The sequence below is a fragment of the Plectropomus leopardus genome, chromosome 5, assembly GCF_026936395.1.
Source record: "Plectropomus leopardus strain MGB_pleo_1.0 chromosome 5, ASM2693639v1, whole genome shotgun sequence".
Taxonomy (NCBI): Eukaryota; Metazoa; Chordata; class Actinopteri; order Perciformes; family Serranidae; genus Plectropomus; species Plectropomus leopardus.
This window is the reverse complement of record NC_142180.1, coordinates 10,304,100-10,330,510: the sequence shown is the minus strand read 5'-3', so window position 1 is coordinate 10,330,510 and position 26,411 is coordinate 10,304,100. Positions and strand designations below refer to the sequence as shown.

The following is a 26,411-nucleotide window of genomic DNA, read 5'->3' as shown; positions in this document are numbered from 1 at the left end:
TTTGTACCTTAGGCTTTTTTTTGGGTTTCTTCTGTACTTTTTTTTTTTTTTGTTCTCCCAACTTTCTTCTTGAAATAATGCAGCTCAACTCCTGGGTCAAAGTCCGTCACGGTGACAAGTAGCATGCGTAGACGACCTCAGTCAGTTCAAGTCCGGTTGAGGCGGAAACATGAAAGTTTAGAGCAGCTCAAGTCCCAACCGCATTACCTAGGTGCGTTTATGCAACCTTATTTGACTCAGTGCAATTTCAGTCAGACTAACATGTTTAGATAAATTTCAAAAGTCCAGTTTCAGTCGAATAAAAAAATATCTTGTGTTAATATTTTTTTCTGTACAAAAATGAGCTCTGTTCTATTGCAGTGTCAGTTCTAAAACAGGAACTGCAAACATATACTCCGAACATCAAGAACATCTTTCTAAGATCATTATGTATTGAGTAGCTCCAAACTCCACAACCTGTGATAAACTTTTATAAGGACCCAGCCACATGTTATTTCAGGGCTTAATAACATGATCAGGATAACCCTGCCTGACTGTAATGAGTCAGAAACTGTTCTGCAAATATATGTCCCCCCCTACATTTACACTGCTGCAAAAACAACATTCAAACATGACACATTTGTTTCCAAAATGCAATGACAATGTACTGTCAGGCTGCAGTGCCCCCTGCTGCTCAACTGCTGTCATTACAGGTCATCAGTCTTCACTGTCATTGGAAAAATATCAAGTCAGTCAGACAATTAAAAAATGCACATTTTAATTTAAAAAGACTCATGGGTAATGATGTTTTATTCTGAGCTGTAAATGTCTCAGTTGCTGTTCATATTAAGCAGATTTTACAAAGAGCATTTTGTGAATTGGGTACTGAAATTAAATATGAGCTTGTCTCTGCTGTCTTCTCTCTGGATCCATTTTCCTTTAACTGCTCAGCCAAAGATTCCCTTCTTCTTCGCTGTTGGAGAGGAGCACACATGTTATTCATCACACAGCATCCTCATTATCCAGCGTTAGTATTCCTCTCAGTCTGAATTTGTCTTCCTACTCAGTTTGTTTCCTTACGTTTCTCAGTGACAGTATACAACGCCTCCATGCCACCTTTAATGTGGTCAGTGACGTGACAGTGGAGCAGCCAGGTGCCAGGGTACTGAGGACGCATCTTCACTGTCTGAAAGAGAAAGAAGGGGACACAAACGTGATTCACTGGTCACAAGTCACATCTCTATTAATGGTTGGCAGAACTGTCAAACCAAGAGACACATTTTACTGCAATCTAATGATGCAATTTGTTATTGCAATATTTTAACTGGAGCATTTAAAAGTTTTCTTTTTAATTTACTGTTACTGTTAAAGATGGTACTAGAAGGAAGGGAAAATACAAATATTCAAGCTTGATTTAATGTGTTAGTCACTAGTGCAGCATCTCATACTACGAACAATACATGCCAGTTTACTCAGCTGCCACCTGATTATTTTCTTTCTTAAAAGTGACTTTAAAAAATATTAAGTTTATATGTTTAGCTGTTTTAATTTTCTACATTCAGTTTGTGTCTTTCTTGTATTTATTTCTTGGTTGTTTTTTTTTTTTTTTGCACCGTTTACAGATTTATTCCGACCTTTTCTAATATCTTTAAGAAAATTAGTTTGCTATGATGAGGATTTTCCAACAGATGATAAATAACTTTTTTTCTGTGGCTATACTGATCCCAAAAAGTTACTCTAATAACTTGACTTTGATGTGCGACATACAGCAGTACATTTAAAGAAATACTTCACCACAAAAAAATAGCGTGTATGTATATAAAATTAACCCTACGGTATGTTGAATTTGTGTAGAAAAGTCTATTTATCTCACACGCCCTAGTAGCAAATAGATAATCCAAAAACTGAGAATATATCCGATGAATTGAAGTAAATGGGGACCTTTTTCAACAACAGTAAAACTATATCAAAACATCTGTTTAAAACCTCACATAACTCAAGTCTTATTTATAAAATTCCATTCTCTGTACTATCCAATCACAAGCATTTTTGGTAAAAATCACACAATATAAAAGACTTCCACAACAACAGTCTCACTCACAGACAAATAGAGCACCTGGGGAAGCATGTGTGTTTAAACTCTGCTCAATGAAATGCACAGACTGAGTTGAAACACACACATTTGCCCAGGTGCACTACTTGCATGCAGAAGTGTTTTCTTCACAAATTCAATGTAAGTGAGTAATTGTTGCACAAATTATAATTTGGTTTAATGTTGCAAAAGACAAATCAACTGAAGCCACACTGGGATGTGTTGACTTTTTACCTGGAAGGTGGCTGGAAACAGCTCGTACACATCAGTACGATGAGCACCTCCACCCAGCTGGAGACAAAAAAGAGTTGTTATTTGTGTATTTTTAAAAGGTGTGTTTGTGTAAGAGTGTATTGCATGTTTTGTATGCTTCATATACCTTATATTCCACACTGTGTCCATGCCAGTGTGCAGTGTGTATGTCCACATCATTGCCCATTCCCATCAGGTACCAGTACACCTTATCACCCACCATCATGTTCAATCCAACCAGATTTGCATACATATAACCATTAATGGCTGCATACACAGAAGAGAACACAAACACAACTATTGTTAGATGTCTGGGGGAGGCAACAAAAATATCATCCAATATGTCAAAACGATGCAGGTTATTTTGTGTGTATCTCACAGTGCATCTTGTTGCTCTCTATAAAGGTTTCATCATCCTTTAGGTTTGGGCGAGGGGCCCTGATGTTAGTCTTGATATTTTCATCCAGATACCTAAATAAAAACAACCATTTTAAAAAGCAAAATATTACAAAATGTTAAATGTACTACACTGTTAGTTCCTAGCATTGCTGCAGAAAGATATCAACACCAGATACAATACTGGAAAAGTATTCAGCAGTGGTGGAATGTAACTAAGTACATTTACTCACGAACTGCACTTTAGTATGAATTTGAGGTACTTGTAATTAACTTGAGTCTGTTCTTTTCATTCTACTTTGTACTTTCACTCCGCTACAATTCAGCAGGAAATTTTCTACTTTTTACTTCACTACATTTATGTGACAGCTTTAGTTACTTTAACAAATACAATTTTTTGCAGAAAAACATACGAGGAGTTTATAAAATATGATGTTATGTTATAGAGTAAATTATCAAAGAGTTTATACAAGTACATTCGCAACAAATTAGTTGTTAGTCTATAATTTTGACTTTTGAGTATTTTCTTTTTTTTTAAATAATGCTTAGTTTGGGGTGTGATTGTATTCTAATAATTTTGAGTTTTTTTGGATGTATGTTTTTTAAAAGATTTTTCTGCATTGGGTACTCTTACTTATAACATTTTCCTGATTGTACCTCCTTACTTTCAGTGCAGAACTTTTACTTGCTACAGAGTATTTTCACAGGGTGGTATTAATACTTATACTTAAGTAAAGGATCTGAAGTCTTTCCCCAACTGGTTTTCAGACAGTGATGTTTCTACAGTGTGTGTGTTTCAGATAGCCAGACCAGATCAATAATAGCGAGGACTAATCCCTCATGGAATAAAGACAAGAGGCAGGACCCTGTCAAATTAGCTGTAGGTGTACACTTCAGCGTTAACCTTTTCCACTGGCACAATCTCTATTCATGAAATACTCTCAATGGAAAACGTTAACAGTGATGTGGTTGGTTTGTCCTGACTGTGTGAAATTGTTTCTAGAAAGACAGGTTATGGCTAAATACTATGACGTAAAAATAATAACAATCTATTTTTGTATTTAAACATATAAACTGCTGAATGTCTGGTAATGGTTAGCTGAGGGTCAGACTCTACTTACCAGCTTTCATTCTCATCAAAAACCAAGAAAAGCAGTGCAAACTCTTCTACTTCCTTCTTCATACCAAGACTCCTGGAAACAACACAGGTTATAAAATAAAATAGCTCACAAGTATATTGGTATGTGATACTACACAAAAGAAATCATTGTGTCTTGTCAGAACTGGAAATCATGCAAGCTGGATTATTGAATGGGCCTCTAGAGGTCGACCAGAGCTGCTGTTTGAAGAGACAAAAAATGACCACAAAAAGAAGCAAAATAGATACAAGGAGACACAAACAGTGACAAAGAGAAGTGCAATGACCACATAAGATGTGAAAACAAAGTGATGCAAAATAACCAAAGGGAGTCAGAAAAAGCTACAAAAAGATGCACAATGGTCACAAAAAAGAAGAAAAAAAACGACCACAAAAAGACTCAAAATTTCCTTCATTGAGAGGGATGGGGGAGCTTTTTATACGTCTGCTTCCAAGGGTCCCATTGTCTTACAATCCATCCATGTTTATATATTTCATTAAATTATTAATTTACAGATGCAGAAACCCTCACCTCGCCCAGCTACGGCGGCAGATCACCAAAGGACCAATCAGACCGCTGTACAGGTCCTGTAAGGCAGGGAGACAACACAAATGTGAATATCTGTGTGTGTGCGTGCATGTGTGTGAATGCGTGTTAGCGTACCTTGGCAACATTGGTAGTGGAGTAGTATGCTGAAACAGAGCACTCCTCCTGCTCTGTGGTTGGTCCTGTATTTTTTGTAACGTACCAGTAATAGTTGTGAGTCTCACCTGGGAAAGACATTATAGGTTTATCTGTAAAATCCGAGTATGTCCTAAAAGCCGAGAAATGTCCTAAAATCTTGGAAATGTGTTCAAATCCAGGAAACTTGCTAAAATCCTGGAAATGTCATGAATCCTGGAAACATGCTAAAATCCTGGAAAAGTCATAAAATCCTAGAAACATGTATTGGTTTGCTTTGAATGGCCTCTGGCCCCTTGGCAAGAGTGGCCCCCAAGCAAATCAAGTTGAGTATCTCTGTCTTTATCAAATTATCAATCAAAACCAAAGCATTTGGGTTTTATCTATTTCCTCTGTGTCTTATTGTCTGCCTCTCTGTACCTGGTTGTGTGTTATGAACATCCGGGGTGTCTGTCTTGACTCCATGGGCGTGGATAGAATAAGGTCTGGACGCCATGTTTTTGAAAACCACCTTCACCTTGTCTCCCACATCAGCATGAATCATTGGACCTGGGCAAAGGAAAGGTATTCTAATGATTCACCAATCGGTCTGGAGCTAAACTAAAAGTTATACATAAATTCAGAATAGTTTTACAAATTCTATGTGTGGCTCCAATTTTGCCATCACAATCTGTTCATTTCTGATGCCCTGAGAGCCTACCCATAATGCCGAGGTGGTGCATATCAGCTGTTCTTTCCACCTGCTTGGTGAATTTGTCATTGGTGAACTGGCGGTAGACTACCTTCTTGTAACGGGAGCCTATGAAGCCACCCTGCTGGTCCAGGAAGACAGGAGCAGGACTGCAGAGGAAAAGTGGCAGATATATGAAGATTTGATGCACTGTTGCTTTTAGTTTTTTATGAGATTTGTGGACAGTGAGAAAAAGGGTATTGCCACATCAATGTATACTTCAAACGTCATGAATGTAAACATAGGTAGTGCATGGTTTCCACTGTCATCAATGTTTGAAAGCCAGTTTTTGTGCCTCTTTGCTGCTGATATTCTGTACCAACACTTTGTAAATGACTGTTTTCATGCTGCGCTTGTGCAGGTTGTACTGTACTTTTGTTGACCACGGAACATCTCAGCCTCCCAGGTGCGATTCGGAGAGTAGTCCCAGTCTACTTCCATGGCAGCGATGTAGTAGGTTTTTGAATGGAGCATAACCTCAGTCTGACGCTGGAGAAGGCTGCACTTCTGCACTGTGTAGTTGGCTCTCATCCCGCTACGATACTGGTTCACTGTCGCCGAGACTACTTCAAACTCACCTGAAACACACACAAACATCATATGTACTAAAGCGGCTATGCAATGCACATGCCACGCATTTAAGGAATTTCATCCAAAAAGTGATCATTTGTATTGATTACGCACTCTGCTACTCTGAAATCTTAAAGAAATGTTTTTCTCACATGCCTCCACAATGAATAAAGGAGAAAAAAATGGACAAAATTCACATGCTCTTGAACAACTCATCAAGAGTTTGCTTCTGCCGCCCCAGCAGCAGTAGAGATGTGCATAACATGGAGCGAGCAGCGATGATCATGCATGACCTTAGCTTGTAAACAGGGCTCCCACACATTTTCATGAGCAAAATTTCAAAATTTTTCCATGACTTTTCAAGAACCATTAATGGCAATCGTTTGGTCTTGTCCCTCTTGCGTTTTTCAAACATATCATATTCAAACTTCATTTAAATATAATTTTAAGCAACTGACATACATAAAAAGAGAGAGGGAATAAAAACAAAACGTCACACTTATTAGAGTTTTGTTAAGTTGACAGCTACAGAAAATACATTTTCTGTTTTGTAACATTACATGGAGGGTGATTCATGAAAGATTACTGTAACAATTTGATTACAAACAACAAACTTTCCATGACTTTCCCCAAAACTCTTAATGATTTTTACTAATTCCATGACTTTTCCAGGCCTAGAAAACATGATTGTGAAATTCCATGGCTTTTACAGGTTTTCCATGACCATGGGAACCCAGTGTATGTAATAAATGTTTTATTATTAGACACATATATAATAATATACATAAAATACTTTTTTAAAACTGAAAAAAATCTAATTTAAATCAGTCTTGGGCTCAAAACAGCTGCCATTGTTTGGGCTTGGGATGGACAGAAAATGAGGGTTTATGCAGAGTCGGGCCTGTTTTTTTGGGCTTGATCTGAGTCTCATTTATCAAGTCATATGCTCATTATTTCCTAAATACACGCATTTAAACGCACGGACAAGCACATGATTAAACTGCACGAATTATGTGAGAGTTGGTAAACTAATATTCTGAATCAGTGTTAATGTTACAAAACCTTAGACACACAAGTTGGATATGTTTGGGTCACACACACATACATTTTATATCCCTAGTCTGTTTGAAGTGTGTATTGACCTCCTTGAAGAAATAACCTTTTTTAGGCTGTGAATGTCTCTGAAGGTTCACACAAGAATACTGTGGAGGTAGTGTGTGTGTCTTGTGCGTATCTGTGTGTGAGAGATGCATACCCATGCTGTCTGGCTCCATTGTGACTGTGCGTGAGATGTGAGGGAAGACACTGATGGTGTCTCGTCTGTTCTGGCGATAGAGGAAACGGTTTCCCTGAAAGTAAAGGCTGATGATGTCTGTCTCTGAACCCAGTCCTGACACATGCCATGACACTTTGTCCCCCTTACACATGGTCAAGCCTGGGAGGTTCCTATATACGAAACCATTGATGGCTAAAAGAGAGACACATAGAAATAAAAATTTAATCAACCTTTTTCTGCTTAGTATGACCAATTGACATCTTTAGTAAGTGATCTAAACTGCCATACACACCATGCATTTTGTTGCTTTCCATAAAGCCCTCATCCTCTTTGTTAAAAGGGGTGGTACGAGGGGTACTAGGAGGGGTGAGGGTCTTGATGTTGTCATCCAGATACCAGCTCAGGTTTTCATCAAACACCGTGGCCATGAGGTGGAACTCTTTGTTGTAGTTTTTCTACATAAGAAGAACAAAGACAAAAGAAGAGCAAAGGTGTCAAATTGCAGTTTTATCACAGTAGACATTCATTGAATCTGTCCTCCATCCTTCTTGCAACAAATAACATAAGTACCAGATTTAGGACCACAAACTTCTAAAATACCCAACAAATGAGACGTGAAAATACCAGATTCAATGACATTTGATCCGAGCAAACATAAGTTGACGCCCTCTTCTCACCTGTACTCCTTTCTTCAGAGATTTAGGTCGACAGATGAGGAGCGGTCCAACCAGTCCAGAGTGGGTGTCTTTCACAGGGTCCACTCCAGAGTAATACAGATAGGTCAGACAGTCAGCCTCCCCTTGAACTGGACCAGCACCCTCTGGGACTGTCCACTCATAGGTGTGCATGGTCCCAGGTCTGACCAGAGCAGCCGGGGGAGGGGTCACCACTCCTGAAAACAGCAATTAAAATAAAGTTTTATTAACAAGACTTTTATTTATGCGTGCTAGCTGAGACTAGTAGTACAACTCACTTGGTTGCTTCTTTATCTCCCTCAGTTTCTTTGCTGTGTAGGACTCTGAGAAGAAAAATTGTAGAGGAGAAAAGATGGAGACATAAAAAAAAGGACAAGGACGTTTTTTGTGCAGAATCTGATAACAGCGTGTGTACGTGCGTGTATTAACCTTCCAGTTCATTGTGATAGAGCGTCCCGTCCTGCTCTACACTGTACTGAACTCCATGCGGTTGAATACTGTAAGGGCGGCTGGCTTTGTTTTTAAACACCACTCTGATGGTGTCCTTCTCTTCAGCTCGCAGCACAGGACCTAGAGACACAAACAGATATAGAGTTGTTAAAAAATTTAGGGCATTAGATCACTGGCTCCCAACCTGAGGGTTCCAACCTCGACTAGGGGTCACCAAAGTGACCCCTAGTCGAGACTGATTTTAAGGGGTTTGGGAAACTTTTCTCAAAAACCATAGTAGCCCCATGTCTTGACATTTCAGTGAATAAAACTAAATATATTTATTTTGAAAGTTTCAATTATTATTCAAGACATAAATGTGAAAAAATATCACAAGATAATGGCACCTCAACACAAGCTCTACTCACAGAGCCTTACTTTGAGCTTTAAAAGCCTTGTCCTGCTTTAGAAAAGTTGGCAGTTAAAGAGATAATAGAACAATGGCCAAGCATCTAATAGGAGGGAGCCCTGAATTTGTCAAAAAAGGAGCCTATTGTGTATGTAAGGTTGTTAAAAATGAGAAAAATATAAAATACAGACAGAGAATGGCAAAAAAGGTTTATAGAAATATCAGGAAAACTCATCTCTGATGCAATATTCACAGGAAATAATAAAATGAATCCATTGCTCATTCTACACAGGTTGCATTCACCATTTGGATTAAATATACTGTTCACCAATGTGTTCTGTACCATTATGAATATGAAATATCCATTAAAATGTGCCACTTAGTCATAGGTCATCAGTTTACTCAACGATAGAAAAGGAGTCCCTTGAAAAAAAGGCTGGGTATGATCACATTAGATTACATTTTGTCAAGATCATCATATTTACAAGATCTTATCCACATTTGTGTTGAACCCCTGTCCTGTATGCAGTAGTCTCTTAGCCCAAGCTAAAACTGTCCAAAAACTATCATAACTGATGCATTAAACAATGATGATGCTAGGTAGGTCCGAATATAACATTATTCTCTTATCAAAATAGCCACAAAATGTAGTCAGACTGACGACAGCAAGAATTGTGTTCGACATTCTGGCTTCTCAAATATGAGAATTTGCTGCTTCTCTCTGATTTCTGTCATTGTGACACAGATATCTTCAGGTTTGGGACAGTTGGCTGGATTTAACAAGTAATTTGAAGATGACTAGGAGCTTGTCATGTGCATCTCTCATCATTTTCTGACATTTACTAGGCTAAACAATACATTTTTAAAACATCTGCACATTAATTAATGACAAAAATAAATGTAAGTCATAGTCATAACAATAATAGTCAGTCATTTTTGCCCGAGAAGGGGAGCAAGACAAACTAACCCACTTGCTAATCTATTACATAAGATGCCATTAATCAATAACATTTTTCATTTATTTACAAGAACATTTGGCTGAACCAATGTGATTTTATGACAGCCTTGATTACCTAGAATTCCAAGGTGTTGCTCCTCTGAGCTGCGTAGCATCTTTGTCAAGAAGGTGTTGTCGGTGTACTCCACATAGCGAACCTTCTTATAGCGGCTTCCAATGCGACTTTGACTTTTGGTTACAAATATGTCTGCTTCACTACACACACACACACACACACACACACACACACAAGTACACATTATTAATAGGTCTTGTACAGAAAGATCAAGATCAGCCAGTGTGTGTGTGTGTGTGTGTGTGTGTGTGTGTGTGTGTGTGTACAGTAACCAACCCATCAGTGGGTGCTGTTGGAGCGTAGTCCCACACTTCCTCTTCAGCAGCAATGAAGTACTGTCTGAGCTCCCCGTGTGGTCGGGGCTTATGTACGTTGGGGAAACACTTCTTGATCTCAAATATAGCCTGCATTCCAGCTGCACAAAACCACAAAACAAAGACTTAAAAATACTAAACAAATGAAACAATTATCCAGTTGGGTAACAAGACATCTTGCAAGAATTCATTGAAGAATGGAGCAAGAGAGCTCACCCATTAAATGGTCATTGACGGTGCACGTCAGCAGCCAGTGTCCAGGGTTGTCAGCGGTCATTTCAGCTGTAGTGCTGGAAGCGGGGAAGAGACTCACGGTGTCTGTGTGGTGGTTCTGAGTGGTTACGATCTGGCCGTGGAAATGAACTGAATGCATGTCCACCTATTGGCGAGAAATGACATTTGAGCTGCAAATCAGGTGCTGGTGAAAGAAACTGCAGCAGACTTTGCATCGACCAACATACTGATTTCATATGTATATGAAAAACCAATATTTTATTTATTTATTTATTTATTTTGAAAAAATGAACATGTACAAAAGTCCACAATACGTTTAAGTATTTATTTTGCACAATAAGTATTGCATACATTGAAAATCTTATTATTTCATGTCTTCATCTGCTCATGGATCATCAGGATAAGAGTATGCATAATATGATGTTAATTACACTACAGAAGACACTTAGTCATTCAAATAAGATGGGGAAAAAGGTAGATATATTGGTATTGGTTATCAGCCAAATAAGTTGTTATATACTGTATCAAGATATATTTCTTAACTCATATTCTTAAACACTGCAGGAAAATATGGTACACTATCATTTAGGTGATGTTGTTGTTCTGGAAAATTAGATTTTATTTTTTTTTTAAAAAGTGAAACAGAAAAGGTGGACATTACAAGAAGAAATGCCCCTGTGGTGTCAGATATTTTGATTAGTAATACAATATTTACCTCATTGCCTAAGCCAATCATATGCCAATGGATCTTGTTGCCTTGGCACATGCTCAGTCCGGGCAGATTACCGTACAGAAAACCGTTTATACCTGCAATCCACATTCAGAGTTAAAAGTGTTTGTATGTCTATATATATGGATATGTCAATGAGGATGTGGATACTTGGCCCTCACCGTGCATTTTGTTGCTCTCAATGAAATCTTCGTTGTCCTTCAGGCCTGGGGCAGGATGTGAAATGTACGTCCTGATGTTGTCGTCAAGATACCAGCTGAAGTTCTCATCAGACACCATAAACAGCAGAGCGTACAGGTAGTCTCCAGATCTGTCTCCATGTAAATCCAGAGTTCCTACAAAGGAGAGACAAGAGCATTTTAGTACAGGAAAATGCAAAGTCCTGAAAACTTATTTTCTCAATTAAATTACTATTAATGATTGGATTGTACATGATTTTTTTTCCCCTTTACGCCCTTCCCATTGGTTTGAAGTGGGTATGGCTCAAATAGATAGATTTCTTTAAAACACTTATCAGGATTTAGCAACAACAGAATCACGACCAGTTGGGTTGTTTGGTCACAGTCAATCACACAAGTTCAAATCACACCACACATTCCTGATAAAACAGCTTACTGAGGTTTTGAGTTTTATGTTGGTCTTTAAATAACAAATGTGCTCTAAACTATGCTAGACAGTTCAGAAGTATTGCAGTCTAGCAGTGATGTTGTAGATTGAAGTCAACAAAAATGTCTCCTGTATGCTAAGCATGTAGGAAAACTCTGTAGCTAAAGGGAAAATGCAAACGGCCCTACTTATAACCAGTGTTTGCTTTGTTCATGTTGGGCTGTAGAACAACATGGCAGACTCCAAGGAAGTGGGCCTGCTCAGTATATAGATATAAAGGGCCCATTCTAAGGTAATGGAAATACAATGATTCTTACTTTCAGGTGATTATACACTGATAAAAATGTACTAATTATGTCATATTCCATTTCTGCTTATATATCCCCCTAAGTCTTACACATTGGACCGTTAATATTAGTGTTCCAAAGTACAATAGCCTTCTATGAAATCTAATGGAGTAGAAATATAGAGTAGCAGAAAATATATCAAAGTATTAGTACCTAAATTGTACCTAAGTACAGTATTTGAGTGAATGTAGTTCCACTATTGGATACTACTAGGTTAAATAAGGTTTCTGTACCTCTCTTACAGACAATAAGGGGTCCAATCAGTCCTGAGTTGATGTCCCTTGGTGGGGACACATGGGAGTGGTAGAATCTGGTCAGGCAATTGCTGTCTTCTTTTGTTGGGCTGTGGCTCTCTGGAAGCGTCCACTGATATGTCACTGTCGAACCAGGAGCTACAGAGTCATCACGCTTCATATCTACAGAAGTACCATCTGGGTATAGGGCTCCTGAAGAGACACATACAAACACACAAAACCATATATCTATCATTTAAGTAAATCTGCCCATAGACTGATTTGTGCATCAGTTCATAAGTGCCCCACCCTCGTCGCTCTTGCTGTAGTTCAGTCCATGTGGGTGGATGCTGTAATGTCTGGTTGCTGAGTTCCTCAGCTGGATTACCACTGTGTCTCCCTCTTCAGCCATCAACAGGGGTCCCAGGTAACCCTGCCAGTCAGCCTTCATCACTTCTGTCCTGAAGCTGCCGTCGGTGTACTGCTTATACACAGCTTTCTTATAGGTGGAGCCGATACGCTGGGGGCCTTTCTGTAAAAAGACTGAGGCTTCTCTACAAAAAAAAAAAAAAAACAGAATTAGGATTATTATTACAATTACAGTTCTAAACAGTTATCATGATCTGCATGTTTAAAAGTATATTTAGTTACATGCTGATTGGGTCTTTTCACATCGAATATTTGTGATTGTGGGAAAAACACAGGTGTTACTAATAACATTTATGATGACTCTTATATTCAAGTGTCTTATCCCCACAATGCTATCTTGTTCCCACTTTTTATTTAGTTGTGAATGGATTTGACGTTTTGAACAAATGGTCTTCCGAGATTATTTAGATAGATGTTTTCATTTCTTAATTGATAATTTTGTTGTATGTAAGCATGATTTTGTTTTTGTGAAAAACTTCATAAGGTGTTCTATTTTGTTTGTCCAGTGTGTGTGTGTGTGTGTGTGTGTGCGCGCACGCTTACAGTGAACCTCACCATCATTACACACTCACCAACAGGGGCCTAAAGAGCCAAGGGGGGACATATCTTTAAGTCCCCTTTCAGTCATGCTCCATATCATACTAAAATCATGTCTTAAACCTTCTCCTGATTTTTTTTTTTTTTGTAATTTTAGCCAAGAGGGTACCTTAAGGTGTGTGAGTGTTAACTTCTGTACTCAGCACTGCTCCTGCTGGCTGAGGCAGATATTTTAACAACTCATTCACATACATTGTTTTCAGCACCACTATGGGGTGAATGGCATGCAGCCCCCAGCAGTCTTTCAGACAGCAGATGGGCTGTTAAACAGGCTTAAGTAATATTATGTGGATGACATGAAAATCGCAGAAAGTAGTGTATTAATTATGACACAATTGGCATTATAGGGTTAATGAAGAAACCAATCTCCTGAAACGTATTTTGTAGAATATTTTTGTAATAAATTCTAATTGCTCAACTTAAGTGGATATCTTAAGTCCCACACTGTATTAAAATAAAGAATTACCCAAAAGCAGGGAAAAAAATAGTATTTTTGAATCTGAAACAAAAAAGAAGAAAAACACAAACAAAGCAGAATGCTATAGAAGTATACATAATGGTCAGCATAACATTATTTCTTTTCAGTTTTAATTCATTAAACTGATGTAACATCAGACTTGTCTAGACCTTTAAAATTGTTCACTCTCAAAATACTTACCTGACCAGTTTTCGCAAGCATTGGATGCCAATCAAGTATTCAGTACACTTGTGTGCGCAGTCTCCACTTATAAAAATGTAATTGGTAATGTGGATACGAAGTGATGTTCACACTCCAACAAGTAAAGCATAAATAAACTTAATGTGTTTCTGCATTTATCCAATCAAATCACTTAACTTGAGTATGGTTTTAGGGCATGCTGACCAAACTGATTTATGTTTAAATGTACAAAAAATGAATTAGATTGAAAAATATATAACAGATTAAATTGTATAGCCTAAATGCAACAGGCCTTTTGAACAGTTTGCAAATTAAGTAGACTATACTGCATAACTGTCAAAAAGAAACAATGCCATTAAAAGCTGATATTTTTTAACTATAAAGTTCTAGTCCGGTTTATTGGTGAAGACTAAAAAGCAATTGTTAATACATGGAACTTACATATTGCATGAATACATGAAATTGAGGGGTATGCTGTTGAGCAGCGTGGGGCAAAAAAAAGAAAAATATCCATGGATTTTTATTGAGAGCATGAAATGGAGGCCAGCACCTTTGTCATGTAAATAGCAAGTGTAGGTCTTAAAATGATTATTATTTTGAGGCGGCAGAAAGTGAAAGTGAAATGGACCAGTATTTTCATGCTATTTAAACAGCATGTTATACAGATAGTATATTATTTCAGAACCTTGCAGTTCAGTTCTGTCAAGTAAATAACTACAGTTTTTTAGCCATGCTAATTAAATGTCCCATGATATTTGCAGCAGTGACACTATTGCTCTTATTGCATTACTCTCAGCAGAAAACCACTTGCTTTTTCAAAATTTTGAATTTGCCAAGTAATAGCAGTGCAGCAGGTTCAGGCACACCTAGCTTTTAAGAAATGATACTCTGATTGGTTGACTTCTTGTTACATCCAAAACACAACAATGATCAATGAAGGGACCAAATAACCCTTTGCCCCTTGCACCTTTGTGCCCAAATTATACAGCATCTAACTTGCTAAAGTAGTAAGATATTCCCCAAATGCACTTGTGTGAGGCACTTTAGGCCAAGCACTTTAGGGGGTCTTGTTGCTGCATTTTGGATGAGCTCGAGGGTGGTTAGGGCTGTTTGACTGACTCCAACCTAGTGAAGACAGTGTACTGTGCGTGTACTTACTCATCCTCCTGCAGTGTGCGGTTCTGAATAATGTTCATCCCACTTGGAGCATAGTTCCAATTCACCTCCTCTATCCTGATGAAGTAGGTTCTCGTCGTCCCAGACACACATGCTGCTGCACAACACAGCAGCAACACTCCCCTAAACCCCAACCAAAGCATTTTGAAGATGAGTCTTAATTTCAGTTAAGTGATCCAGCAGATGAGAATGATGAAGACAACTGACTGCTGTTAGCCAGTCTGTCTGAGAGACTTTAGACCCTCTGTTTGTCTTTATACTCCGTCATCTGACTGCTGGGAACAGCCAGGGCCGGGGGGTCACTGACAAACAGGGTTCAACCTATCAGAGAGGTAAAAGAGGGAGTCTGGTCAAAAGGTCAGACTTGCTTAGAACAGAAAATTCTTTTTCTATGTAATGTCCACATTTTATTGTCCAAACATGAAGAACTCATATTTACATAAGATTTCGTGCTTTTATTTCCTTTAGGTCAGAATATGGAAAACATTTAATCATGTTTAGACAATGAAGAAAACCCCCTGACTTTTGATCCTGTCAATACTGCTGTCTACTATTTACTGCAAAAGGTTGAAAATATACTGTCTTTTAATTACTTTAACCACTAAGTTTCCATTACTTCTGTCTCCCTCTGAAGTAAAATTGCCATTGGTTTAAATAAGCAATGTGTAGAATTTAGTAGCATCTAGTCATAAGGATTGCAGATGGCAACCAACTGAAACTTCTCCAATGTAACAAACATGAAAACAAACAGACCTGGTAATTAAAACCGGTAGAAACTCAAAAATCAGTTTAATGTTAAAAAACAGTGTTTCTCTAATGCTGTTTGGCACATTGCAGATGAACTTCTAGACCAGCAGCTGCTAATGTGCGCTCATCTTTTTCTCTGATAACTTAAGATTTAGACATTTAGAAAGTTTTGATTTTGAGGTGAATTACACGCAGATGTCTCCTTCTCTCCAAAATAAACAGAACTGGTGATTTAAACCAGTAAAAACACTGAATAAAGAAGTTTCACTCCACAATACCGTGTTCCTCTGATGCTGTTTGGTGAGTCACAGATGGGTCGCTAGCCCAGCAACCTGACAATGTGTGCCCACTTTTTTCTCTAATAACTTAAGATCCAGAAATTCAGGATGTTTTTACTGGGAACTGCACTGACCACGGAAGTCTCTAATCTGGTGATTTACACAGGTAAAAATTGTTATTTTCATGTGATTATACACTTAGGAAAACATACTCATTATACTACATTCCATTTCTACCAATATACTGTATCTCCCTAAATCCCACACACTCGACCATTAAGGTACATAAAGCAGTTTGTTTTATATTGTGCCCTGAAGAGAAAAGAAAATATTTTCTCCACAGCTATCTTGTGATAGTAACTTGTAATATTTAGATTTATTTGCTGAAAAACTTGTAGTGGGACTTGAATCTCAGGGTCTGAGGCCACATTTACTCAGCCTGGCTCCTGATATGGATCAATAACAGGCAAGTGTGGAAACTCCAGGACTTTAGTCCAGGAATCAGTTACAACATACCAAGCAAACGGCATGCCAATACACACACACACACACACACACACACACACACACAAACATGTTGACCTATCACACGTAAGCTGATTTTTCATTGGTGTCAAAGACCCTCCTCCTCTATAGAGTGAGTGAGGCCAAAAGTAATCAAGATGAAAACATTTTTATTACAGTAACAGTTTGGCAGAGGTGCAGTAGCGGAGTCAAGCATGCAGAAACACAGACACACACATTGAGAATGGGCAGATTATAAATTGGAGCCTGTGTTTGTGGATAAAGAGGACAAAGATCAGCTTCAGTTTAATGACTCACTGGATACTTGAAATGGAAATTGTCTTTTTTTTATTCAAGGCAGCACAAACAAACACATTATAAAAAATATGTCACTAAAATATATATAAAATGTCCATTAACACTGATCTGGCATCTGAAAGACATAAAGAAAACAATTTACAACAAAATGCTCTGAAAATGAAAACAAATGTACAAACACACACAAAAATCTGCACATAATCCTTCAGTGATCCAACACAGTGTATAAAGTTTAAATGTTGGAACCACAAGATTCAACCTGGACAGAAAGGACACTTCCTGGTACATCAAGATAATCATGTCAGCCAAGATGCTGATGAACAACTAAATAATTGGAAATGTATATCACTTGTTGCAAGGCAACACCACAACATGTGGCTGCCATCATGAGTATGCAAGTCTAATGACATTGATTTGAGTTGTATCATCAATTTATGTAATAAAAACTGTACTGTACAGTACTTGTTGACTTTGGGAGCAACCTTGACTTTACGGGTATAGATTTCATAGGATAGGAAGTAAGTGTACAGATGTCATACATTTTCTTCTTTACAAACTAAATAAGGCACATGAAAGTTTCACATAGTTACTTAGTTCAGTGAAACCAACTATCCCTTATACCTAAAATTATCATTACATCAGTGATGCTCTACTTTGTCTTTATTATTTGTGCACACGTCCTTTCACCAGGTACAAAGTAAATTGCATCTTTTTTTTAGGTTCTATGGAGTACTCATCCTCAGAACAACTCATCATGATTCTCATTATCAATGACTGCATACTGATTTTTATGTAAGAATATTATAGCCAAACACAAGGTGAAAAAAAAGGGAAGTTTTGTTGTTGTTTTTTTTTTTTATTTTACCTATTCTCAAAAGTTCAGCTTCTGTCTTGAAAGGTAAAGTTTATTCTCAAATTTTTAAATTTTTCTTGAAAGGAAAAAAAAATCTCCATCCTCTGATTAGTTTTCCTTATGCCTGGCCCTAATAGTGAACAATTTTATTCTCAACATTTCAAATTTACTGTTAACATTTCGACTTAATTTTTAACATTCTCGTAATGCAAAAAGAAGAAAAAAAATAACAAAAAGTGCCTGCTCTGATTTGTTTTTTGTTACGCCTGGCATTAAAACTTTGAATTCAACTTTATTCTCAACACTCTCAGCAATTCAACATTATTCTCATATTAACGGATGGAAAAAAAGTTCCTCCTCTGATTTGCTATTCTCTATGCCCTTGTATTAAAACTAAAAGTTTGACTTTATCTCGACATTGCGACTTAATTTTTGACATTTCTACTTTATTCTTGTAACAAAAAATAATAAAACAAAAAACCTTCCACCTATGATTTGTTTTTCCTCTTGGCCTGGCACTAATACTAAAAGTTTTACTTTATTTTCATAAAGTAATTTAAAAAAATAAAAATGAAAACTTTTTCTTTTGATTTAATTTTTCTTACACTTGGCATTAACACTCTTTTGTAGATTTTCCCCATAGTGATTACACTGACTTGGCTGTCAGGTGTCTGTGATACTGCATGAGTAAGTGTGTGTAAGTAAGCCTGAGTTGAACTCAAACACAAACACATGGCGCTGGGTAATGAGGCTGTGTGTGCAGACATCTGCATATGCATGTTTACAGTGAGTCTGCATACATGTTTAGTTTGTGTTGTTTTTTGTTGGATTTTTTTGTGCACATGTACTTGTGTCTCTGCAGGTGTGTCTACATACACACATGTGTTGGTCTAAGCATTAAGACTGTACTCCTGCTTGTAGCAACAGGGCCGGCAGACAGCATTGACTAAACCGTTTCCCAGCTGTAAGAGACAGATGATGAACTCCAGCACAGAGAGCCCCAGTAACACGCACAGCAGAGTCACGTTCCACTCGACGATGTGAACCGGCTGAAGGCACCATGACCATTTCTCTGGTTCTAAGAGGTACCTAAGAACGTAGAGAGAGAGAGAGAAAAATTAGTTACAGAGCGCAGACTCACCTTGCTTAGAGTGTTGCACTTCATTCTTAAAATGCAGAAAAAGTAAGGGGGGGTGTCTCTCAGTACAAAACGAGAATTTAAAAGACATAAAATAGGTAAGTAATATACATGATAAGGTATCCTGGTATACAAAAATAACAAACAGTGGAAGAGTCCATTATTTTCTATATTAAGGCATCCTGTTGTGTCCTGTCGTGCTTCACCATGCTCATTTAAAATTACAAAAGGAAAAACTGTTTGTTTGTGATCCATTTTACCCACGATTAGTTCTCCTTCACTAATAAAATTTAAATTATAACACAGCCTGAATTAGTGTCCAAGTAGTGCTGCTATGGTCATGTGCAGTTAAATACACTTTGCAAACTCATTTAAAACAGTGATCAACCTACAGGACATTTGGCATGTGTGTGAAAGTTCATTTTTGACCTTAGTAACAATAGTTTATTAAAAAAAAAAAAAAACCCTAAGTCCATTTTAATTGAGATGACCAATCATAGGTAATTTTAGATTTAAGACAACTGCCAGTCAATGGGTGAATATTGAATAGAAAAATATTACGTTTGATACTTTAGTCCTTTAGCTGGACTGAAATGGGCCATTTCATTGGCATTCAGTGAAGACACTTAGTTATTCATTTTCCCACCCATTTCTGCTTCCCGTATTGTTGTTGTTGTTTGTGTGTGCCAGCGTATATGTGACCTCCCTCCCTGATCTCCATGGCTCCTGGCTCTGTTCATCACACTCACCTGTCTGCAATCAGCTCATGCAGTATTTCTACTCCGGCTCTCCAATCACGGCAAGATTATTGTCCAACCTTTTCTGATAGCTACACATCAGAGCAGACTAAGTCTATTGTTTATAATTTTCTTCCTTGTGTTCCTTTTGTGGTTTTATTCACCACTCATCTGCCTGCCAGCTTCACTTGCTCCCCACACTAGCCTTTGTTGTCTGTTCACGCCAGCCTCATTTTAGGAAGCTCTATTCCTCCCCACAAATGCCTGCACTCCTTTCTCTCACCACCAATCCCATACCATCATACTTTGTGGGAATAAACCTCTTTTGTACTTTCACTGAGTCTGTATCCTACGTTTGGATCCTTCTCATGTTTGTACTAATGATGTTAGGAATTATTGGGTGCAGTTACATGAAACACTAAACACACACTGCTGCATAACTAGAAATCTACCTGTACAATATAAACTCTTTTTATTTTACAGCATCTGATTAGTTATTAATAACAGATTAGACCTGAAATTATTTACTTGTCGATCAATCAAGGAACTGAACTCTGATCATTGATTATTCATTTGCCATTTATCAAGCTACAATGCCCCAAATAATCCACTGGTTTCAGCCTCTCAAATGTGAGGATTTCCTCCTTTGTTCTTTTTGATATAACTGTAAATTAATGCTTGAAATTAACCTGGATTGACATCAGTTTTCTTGTGCTGTATTCAGATGCATTTTACTAACATTTAAATCTCTGAAATCTGAGAAAATTGGTTAAAATCCTTCCAAAAATGCAGGAAAAAACATAATGACCAACTCGGCGAGAAATGTTCTGTAAAATGTAAAAAGAAATAGTAAAAGCTGACAGGGAAATGATCCGAAAATGTTCTGTTGGGGATTGTTAGATATCAAAAAAAAGGAAAACTGTCTGGAAAATATCTATAATTCGGTTAATATTATATTAACAAAAGGGGGTCTTGGTTGTTGCTTTTTTGTTTTGATTTGTTGGGGGGGTTTTGTTGCTTTTTTTCTTCTTCTTGCCACCTTTTTCATTAATTTCATGTTAATTTTTGGGCCATTTTTTGGTGGTTGCTTGTCACCCTCTTCCCAAGTTTTTAAATGAAATCAAGCTAATATGCTTGAAAGGGTTAATCATTATGAGTTTTGAACTTTTGGTTGGTCAAAACAAGCAAATTGTGAAGATTTTTCACTATTTATTTACATTTTATAGTCTAAATCAAAATTCTTGAAATGAATAAACTGTGAATAAACTGAAAAAATAAAGTATCACCCTACCTGCCCCACTGGTCTGCAAAAGGGTAGGACCATCCATGCGAGGTGAAGCACTTGGGACCCTGTATTAAGGCGAACCCCGACATGACGAAACAGTAGCCAGACCCCACGAGGCCGACCACAGCTGCCAACACTGACCCGCACATCTGGGGAGCAACACAGACACACAAAGTTAGTTTAAGGGGGAATGTGCACGTATTTGGATGCCTTCGTGAATATGTGTGTGACTGCAGCTGCTACACACACACACACACACACACACACATAATTGCAGCTGTGCATGTGGCTTGAGGAGTGTGAGCAAAGCTTACTTTGTTGAGTGTTATCTAACAATGGGAGCCTTGTTGAATTGCTGGATTAGCATTAGCATTCCACCTCATAAGGACTCAATGTTGGCTGGCTTAATGACAACTGTACAGCATTATTCTCCACGTGGTGAGAAACAAACAGTAACAAGCAGTAAAATGGGCACACAAAAAAGGGGTGAAAGACCAGTGTGTGCAGCAAACAGAAATAAATGAACATTTAATTAAGAATTGTTTATTCAAAGAGCAACTGTTTGGGAAAGTAAATACAAGGAATGTTACTTGATAAGACTTGTGCTAATACAGCATAAACACAGTATGAGATATGAGATTTCATCTTCCATAGCATTAGCTTAGCATTGATAACTACTCCTGGAGTTGAGTTTTTGGTGCAGACTTAGCATGGTGTATCTCCTGCAAATTGAATATTGCTGATAGTTTGGTGAATGTCTTACCATTAAGCTTGCATTCCAGCAGCAGCTACATTTCCCGAGAGTGATGAAGACCACAGCTGGAACCAGCATCTGGGAACACATAGTCGAATGTCTGAACAGCAGCATTTTTTGTTTTCATTTTTAGTTCTGATAACACATTGAAACATTTGAGAAAAGAAAATTGTACAGAACAGACTGTTGGTCCTGTCAATCGCTATCTTTGATAGCAGAATTGCTCATATAGATATTACTCAAACAATCTACCACACAGGACGTAAACAAGTGATGCTAGTCACAAGGGGTGTAAGAAAATATCAATACACTTGAGTAATGCAAAATACAATTGTATTAATTTTAAATGCAAAGCCTTGTGGCAGTGGTTCATTTTGTGTTGTGTTTAAACAAGCCACTGCAGAGACTTCTGTTCCGATTGCATAAGACACTTTTTTAACTCAGATTTTATGGTGGTGTGTTCTTTATACTGTTACAGTTTTCTTAAAATTATATAGGAAAAAAACACTCGCACTACATTCCTTTGCTCACAGTATCTCATAACATATATATATTACGATATCTCATAATATATATTGTCATACATTGAATGTAAACTCTGTATTATGATATGTATCATATCACCAGATTCTTGTCAATACACAAACCTATAGCAAGATGAGGCTGTGATGCCCAGTGGGGTCTAACTGTTGTTTTGATTGCCCCTCATTGTCTGAAAAATGCAAATTGGAACCATTTCTTCAAAAACTACACTCTCTGCAGTGAGAAAACCCAATCCCCATGGTTGCATTGTATATATCTATAAGCCACAAATACACTCCATTTGTAAACAATGCTGTGGTAAATTTGTGGTTAGGTTTAGGCACAAAAACCACTCGATGATGGTTAGTGAAAAAAATCACATTTTGGCTTAAAACACCCATGATTAGTGGCATAAAGCTGCTGGAAAACACATGTAAAAAACCTGGGATCAGTGTTTCAAATGGCACTGGGAAACCAAAACTAAGTTCAGGGAGTGTGTATTTTTGGAGAAAAAGTTTCTTTAAGAGATAATGGACTGACAAAAAATTGGCTTTGGTTCAAAGGGACATTTTTTGGTTTAATGAGGCTTCAGAATTTTGGAAACAATGTAAAGGGCACTGCTCATTACACACTAGAATCAAATGCTTGAGATATTTTTACAATTGGTCTGGTTTAACTTCATTTTGTAAGATTTGGCTAAACTTTCAGCATTCCATAAAGTCTTTTGTCGGCTTCTGCTCTGCTTTAGGTCTAGCTGTGCTTTGAGCAGAATAATTACACAGTATGTAGAATGTCAAATAAAGCGGTGGAACATCAATATAGTGCTCTGCAGTATACAGTAAAAGGGGAGTTGTACTGCTAAAGAACTGCAGTAGAAAGAGAGATATATGGCAACACCATATCGGTTTGTTTGTTTCAGAGTTCTACTGTTTTACTGTCACTCCCTTTTTCCTATCCTCCTCTTTCCTGTGCTGTTGTCTTGCTCCCAGCAGTCAAGGACTTTACATCACATCCTAACAGAGGGAGGGAAGTTCCCAAGGTTGCACAGAAACATACACACGCTCAAAGATCACAGGCATCGTTACATACACATCCTGGATGTCCCCCCAAAGCACTATCTTTGAGCAGAGGCAGAGAGAGGGAGAGGCTGACAATACAGAGGGAAGTGCACAGAGAGAAAGGAAGAGAAAGAGAAGGAAAAGAGGAGGGAGAGGAAGTGAGGGAGCCAAACATAGATTTCTCTCTGGGGGGTTCAGTTTGCTCTTTGACACTTCAGCATTCTGTCATTTCCATAAAGAAAGGAAAAGCTCACAGAGAAAAAAAAAATAAGGACAGCACAGCAAAAGTAATCTCAGACAAAGGAGAAAAGGTAAATAAATGAAGATAAAGTCATGAATGAAAATCTCTCTCTCTTCTAAGAACGTACAAACTACCACAGACACAAATTTACTCCTAAAATAGTGAATAAGGCCTTTATTTACGTCAGCTGCAGATCCAGGCCATTCAACTTCCTCCATAGCTCACATTAAGAACCCCCCAGCAGTGCAAGCAGCATAATCTCTTCACTTTTATGGTGAAACATCCGCAGGAAGTAGCATTTTAAGGTTCAGACTCTCATAACTTAACTGGACTTAATAACTTCCCTTATCATTGTTCTGCATCCTCTTCCGGTTTTAAAATGCTTGGTCTTCCATTTTGGTGCCAATTTGTCACCTTTATAAATAAGATTATATAATATTTAATTGCACCTTTAAGTTTGACTGTTTTCCAGTAGAAGTCTGTAGAAATTAGTGCTCAAAGGACCCCTTTTTCTGCATGAGGAAGTAAAAAATGAGCAGGTTTTTTAAATGGTCACAAACATTTTATTAGACCCACTGTTTTAGTGGAGATGAGCACATGCTTGGTCATGTTCATGTATCATTTAGATTTCTGTGCATCATTTTGTGTTATTATGTAGAATACAGTATCTATTTTAACTAAATGTTACAGAATGGTCTAAGTCACATTTTTATTCTCTCCTACACAAACCTCGAACTACAAAATAAGTAAATATTTTACAGAATGAGGCTTTGTGTACATCACAAGTGCTCTCTTGGTCAACAAGTTTAATCTTGTTTGGTAAAATACAATCTCTCCTCTGTTGCTCCTTAAAACCAAACTAAAAGAACGGCTCCTTTCTGCTCAGACGGAGCATAAAGCCATCAGATCAGCAGCATGTAGCAGACGGATTAACTGTGAATTCACACAACACTCCATTGTTCCTAATGAGCAACTGCAAACACAGTAAAGAGGAAACAGTTGACATTTGATAACATTTTGGTCTAATAATCCTGTTTTCATGACTCAAAAGCAAACTTGCAAGCCGTAGAACTAAACAAATCAATAAATCATAATGGATGAGACAAGCACAGTGTGTCGTTTGAATCCGCATTAGCCGTATATAATTAACATAAAGTGAGAAAATGAGGCTTTAGTCTACGTAATAGCACGCACTGTATGTACACATACAAGCAACTGTCTCCACTGAATAAGGGAGGAGGGGAAGTGACACGAGTTTCCAGTTGATGCAGTTTGATCATGGTGCTGTTCAAAAGAGCTCTAAGTTTTAGCATCACATGGCTGAAATGCGGTGAAAGAATCACATCCATCTTGGTATAAATGAGAAAAACAGCGGTCATAACATGGTTTGAAGGAATGTTACTTATGAAAAGTGAATCTCATTACTTTTAGTTTCAGTTAATTTCAATCTCCGGGGCAACTGGCAGTAATGAGTTCCACCATGCGGTCGTACTACTGACCTCAGTTAAACCTCCACTTTGTTTCAGTCTCCTCAAGCAAAAAGATGCAATCTAATTATGTATTTGGAAAGATGCTGCTACGCTTATTCAATCTTAAACAGTTTAACTTCCCTTCAGTCATTATGGAGAACAATAATCAAAGTCAAAGGTTTTATCCTTTATAAAAAGACAAATTAAATACAGCATGGCATGATGAAATAGTTTTTGGCCTGATTAAACATCTAATAAGCCTTACCCTCTGGAGTTTCACAGCTTTCAGTAACGGCTTATTCTCATATTTGTTATTATTTTAAACATTTCTATAGGCCAAAACCTGCCACAAACATAGGGTCTAAACTATGAGTTAATGTAATATTTAAATCTTTGCTAGCACACAAGCTGACACTGCTGAAACTGCAGTCTGATTCATATTTGAGCAACAGAAAATGGATTGAAGGACCTGGAATGCAGGTTTCAAATGATAAATCAGGGATTTGCTATATATATATATATATATATATATATATATTTTTTTTTTTTTTTTTTTTTTCTTTAAAGATAAGATGGCGAAAATTAACTTAATGTAAAGCATATCTATAAAAGTAACTTTGTTCTGGATGAAGTTATAGGAAAGTTAAGCCTTGACACTGAAGTTCAGCTTTTCAATTAATGAGACCTCAGTGTGTTAATTTCTTTCCATAAAAACTGCCATGACCAGCACCTGATGTTTGGTTTAAGTTCACCAGACCACAAAAAATGACCTCCAGAAATCTGATGAACTGACCAAAGCCGAAAAAACTGGAATCAGAATTTTTTGACCTTACCAAAAGCTACAGCATAACCCTGAAAATATAACAAATTAAAGTTTCAAAATCTTATTAAAACATAAGTGAAGTTTTTTACTCACCAGCACTCCCCCGCCTCCTAGTCCACCAAAATACCAGATGTAGCTGGCCAGGCGGCCCTGCTGGATGTAGGTGATTTCTCCCATGGGAAACAGCAGCAGCAGGTTGGCCAGGATACAGCAGAGGGCCAGAGGCAGCAGGGCCAGACCCAGGGACCTGGCGAAACCCACCGAACAACACATTGCTAACCCAAAGACACACTCACAAACGCAGGGAGGAGAGGAGAGAAGTGGAATGGGCCGAGGAGAGTGACAGAAAGAGAGAAAGAGGGAAGGGAAGGGTCGGAGCAGCTGGGGAGCCAGGAAACAAAAACAAGTGATGAGAGCCTGTGTGTGTGTTTGTGTGTGTTGGGTTGAGTTGAGAAACAGACTCCTTCCTTACAGAGGGAGGTCTGCCATGACACAATAAGCATCAGGAAACACACTCACAGGAAGGGGGCTGACCAATGGCTGCACAGAGCTCAGCCAGAAATATGAAAAATCCCACAAGAGTGTGTACTCGTGCGTGTGTGTGTGTGCGTGTGTGTGTGTGTGTGTGTGTGTCTGTGT

The 26,411-nt window shown here is 37.9% G+C and overlaps 2 protein-coding genes across 2 annotated transcripts; both read right to left on the bottom strand.

Annotated features, from left to right (window-relative positions):
• Nucleotides 1-735: 735 nt before the first annotated feature.
• On the bottom strand, nucleotides 736-15,264 carry cp (ceruloplasmin). Its single transcript, XM_042514272.2, has 24 exons — nucleotides 15,028-15,264; nucleotides 12,495-12,739; nucleotides 12,186-12,398; nucleotides 11,161-11,334; nucleotides 10,985-11,076; nucleotides 10,252-10,414; nucleotides 9,998-10,136; nucleotides 9,722-9,861; nucleotides 8,240-8,380; nucleotides 8,089-8,133; nucleotides 7,793-8,007; nucleotides 7,408-7,570; nucleotides 7,095-7,307; nucleotides 5,643-5,847; nucleotides 5,240-5,379; nucleotides 4,960-5,088; nucleotides 4,522-4,628; nucleotides 4,390-4,445; nucleotides 3,841-3,912; nucleotides 2,703-2,794; nucleotides 2,451-2,590; nucleotides 2,306-2,362; nucleotides 1,060-1,165; nucleotides 736-952 (listed from the first exon to the last, which is right to left on the bottom strand). Exons 1-24 carry the CDS (start codon nucleotides 15,186-15,188, stop codon nucleotides 927-929), a joined length of 3,234 nt encoding a protein of 1,077 aa, XP_042370206.2. The 5' UTR covers nucleotides 15,189-15,264; the 3' UTR covers nucleotides 736-926.
• A 1,641-nt stretch (nucleotides 15,265-16,905) lies between these two features.
• Nucleotides 16,906-26,411, bottom strand: tm4sf1 (transmembrane 4 L six family member 1). The gene is made up of 4 exons (XM_042483869.2): nucleotides 25,866-26,411; nucleotides 21,669-21,737; nucleotides 20,912-21,054; nucleotides 16,906-18,834 (listed from the first exon to the last, which is right to left on the bottom strand). Exons 1-4 carry the CDS (start codon nucleotides 26,043-26,045, stop codon nucleotides 18,636-18,638), a joined length of 591 nt encoding a protein of 196 aa, XP_042339803.1. The 5' UTR covers nucleotides 26,046-26,411; the 3' UTR covers nucleotides 16,906-18,635.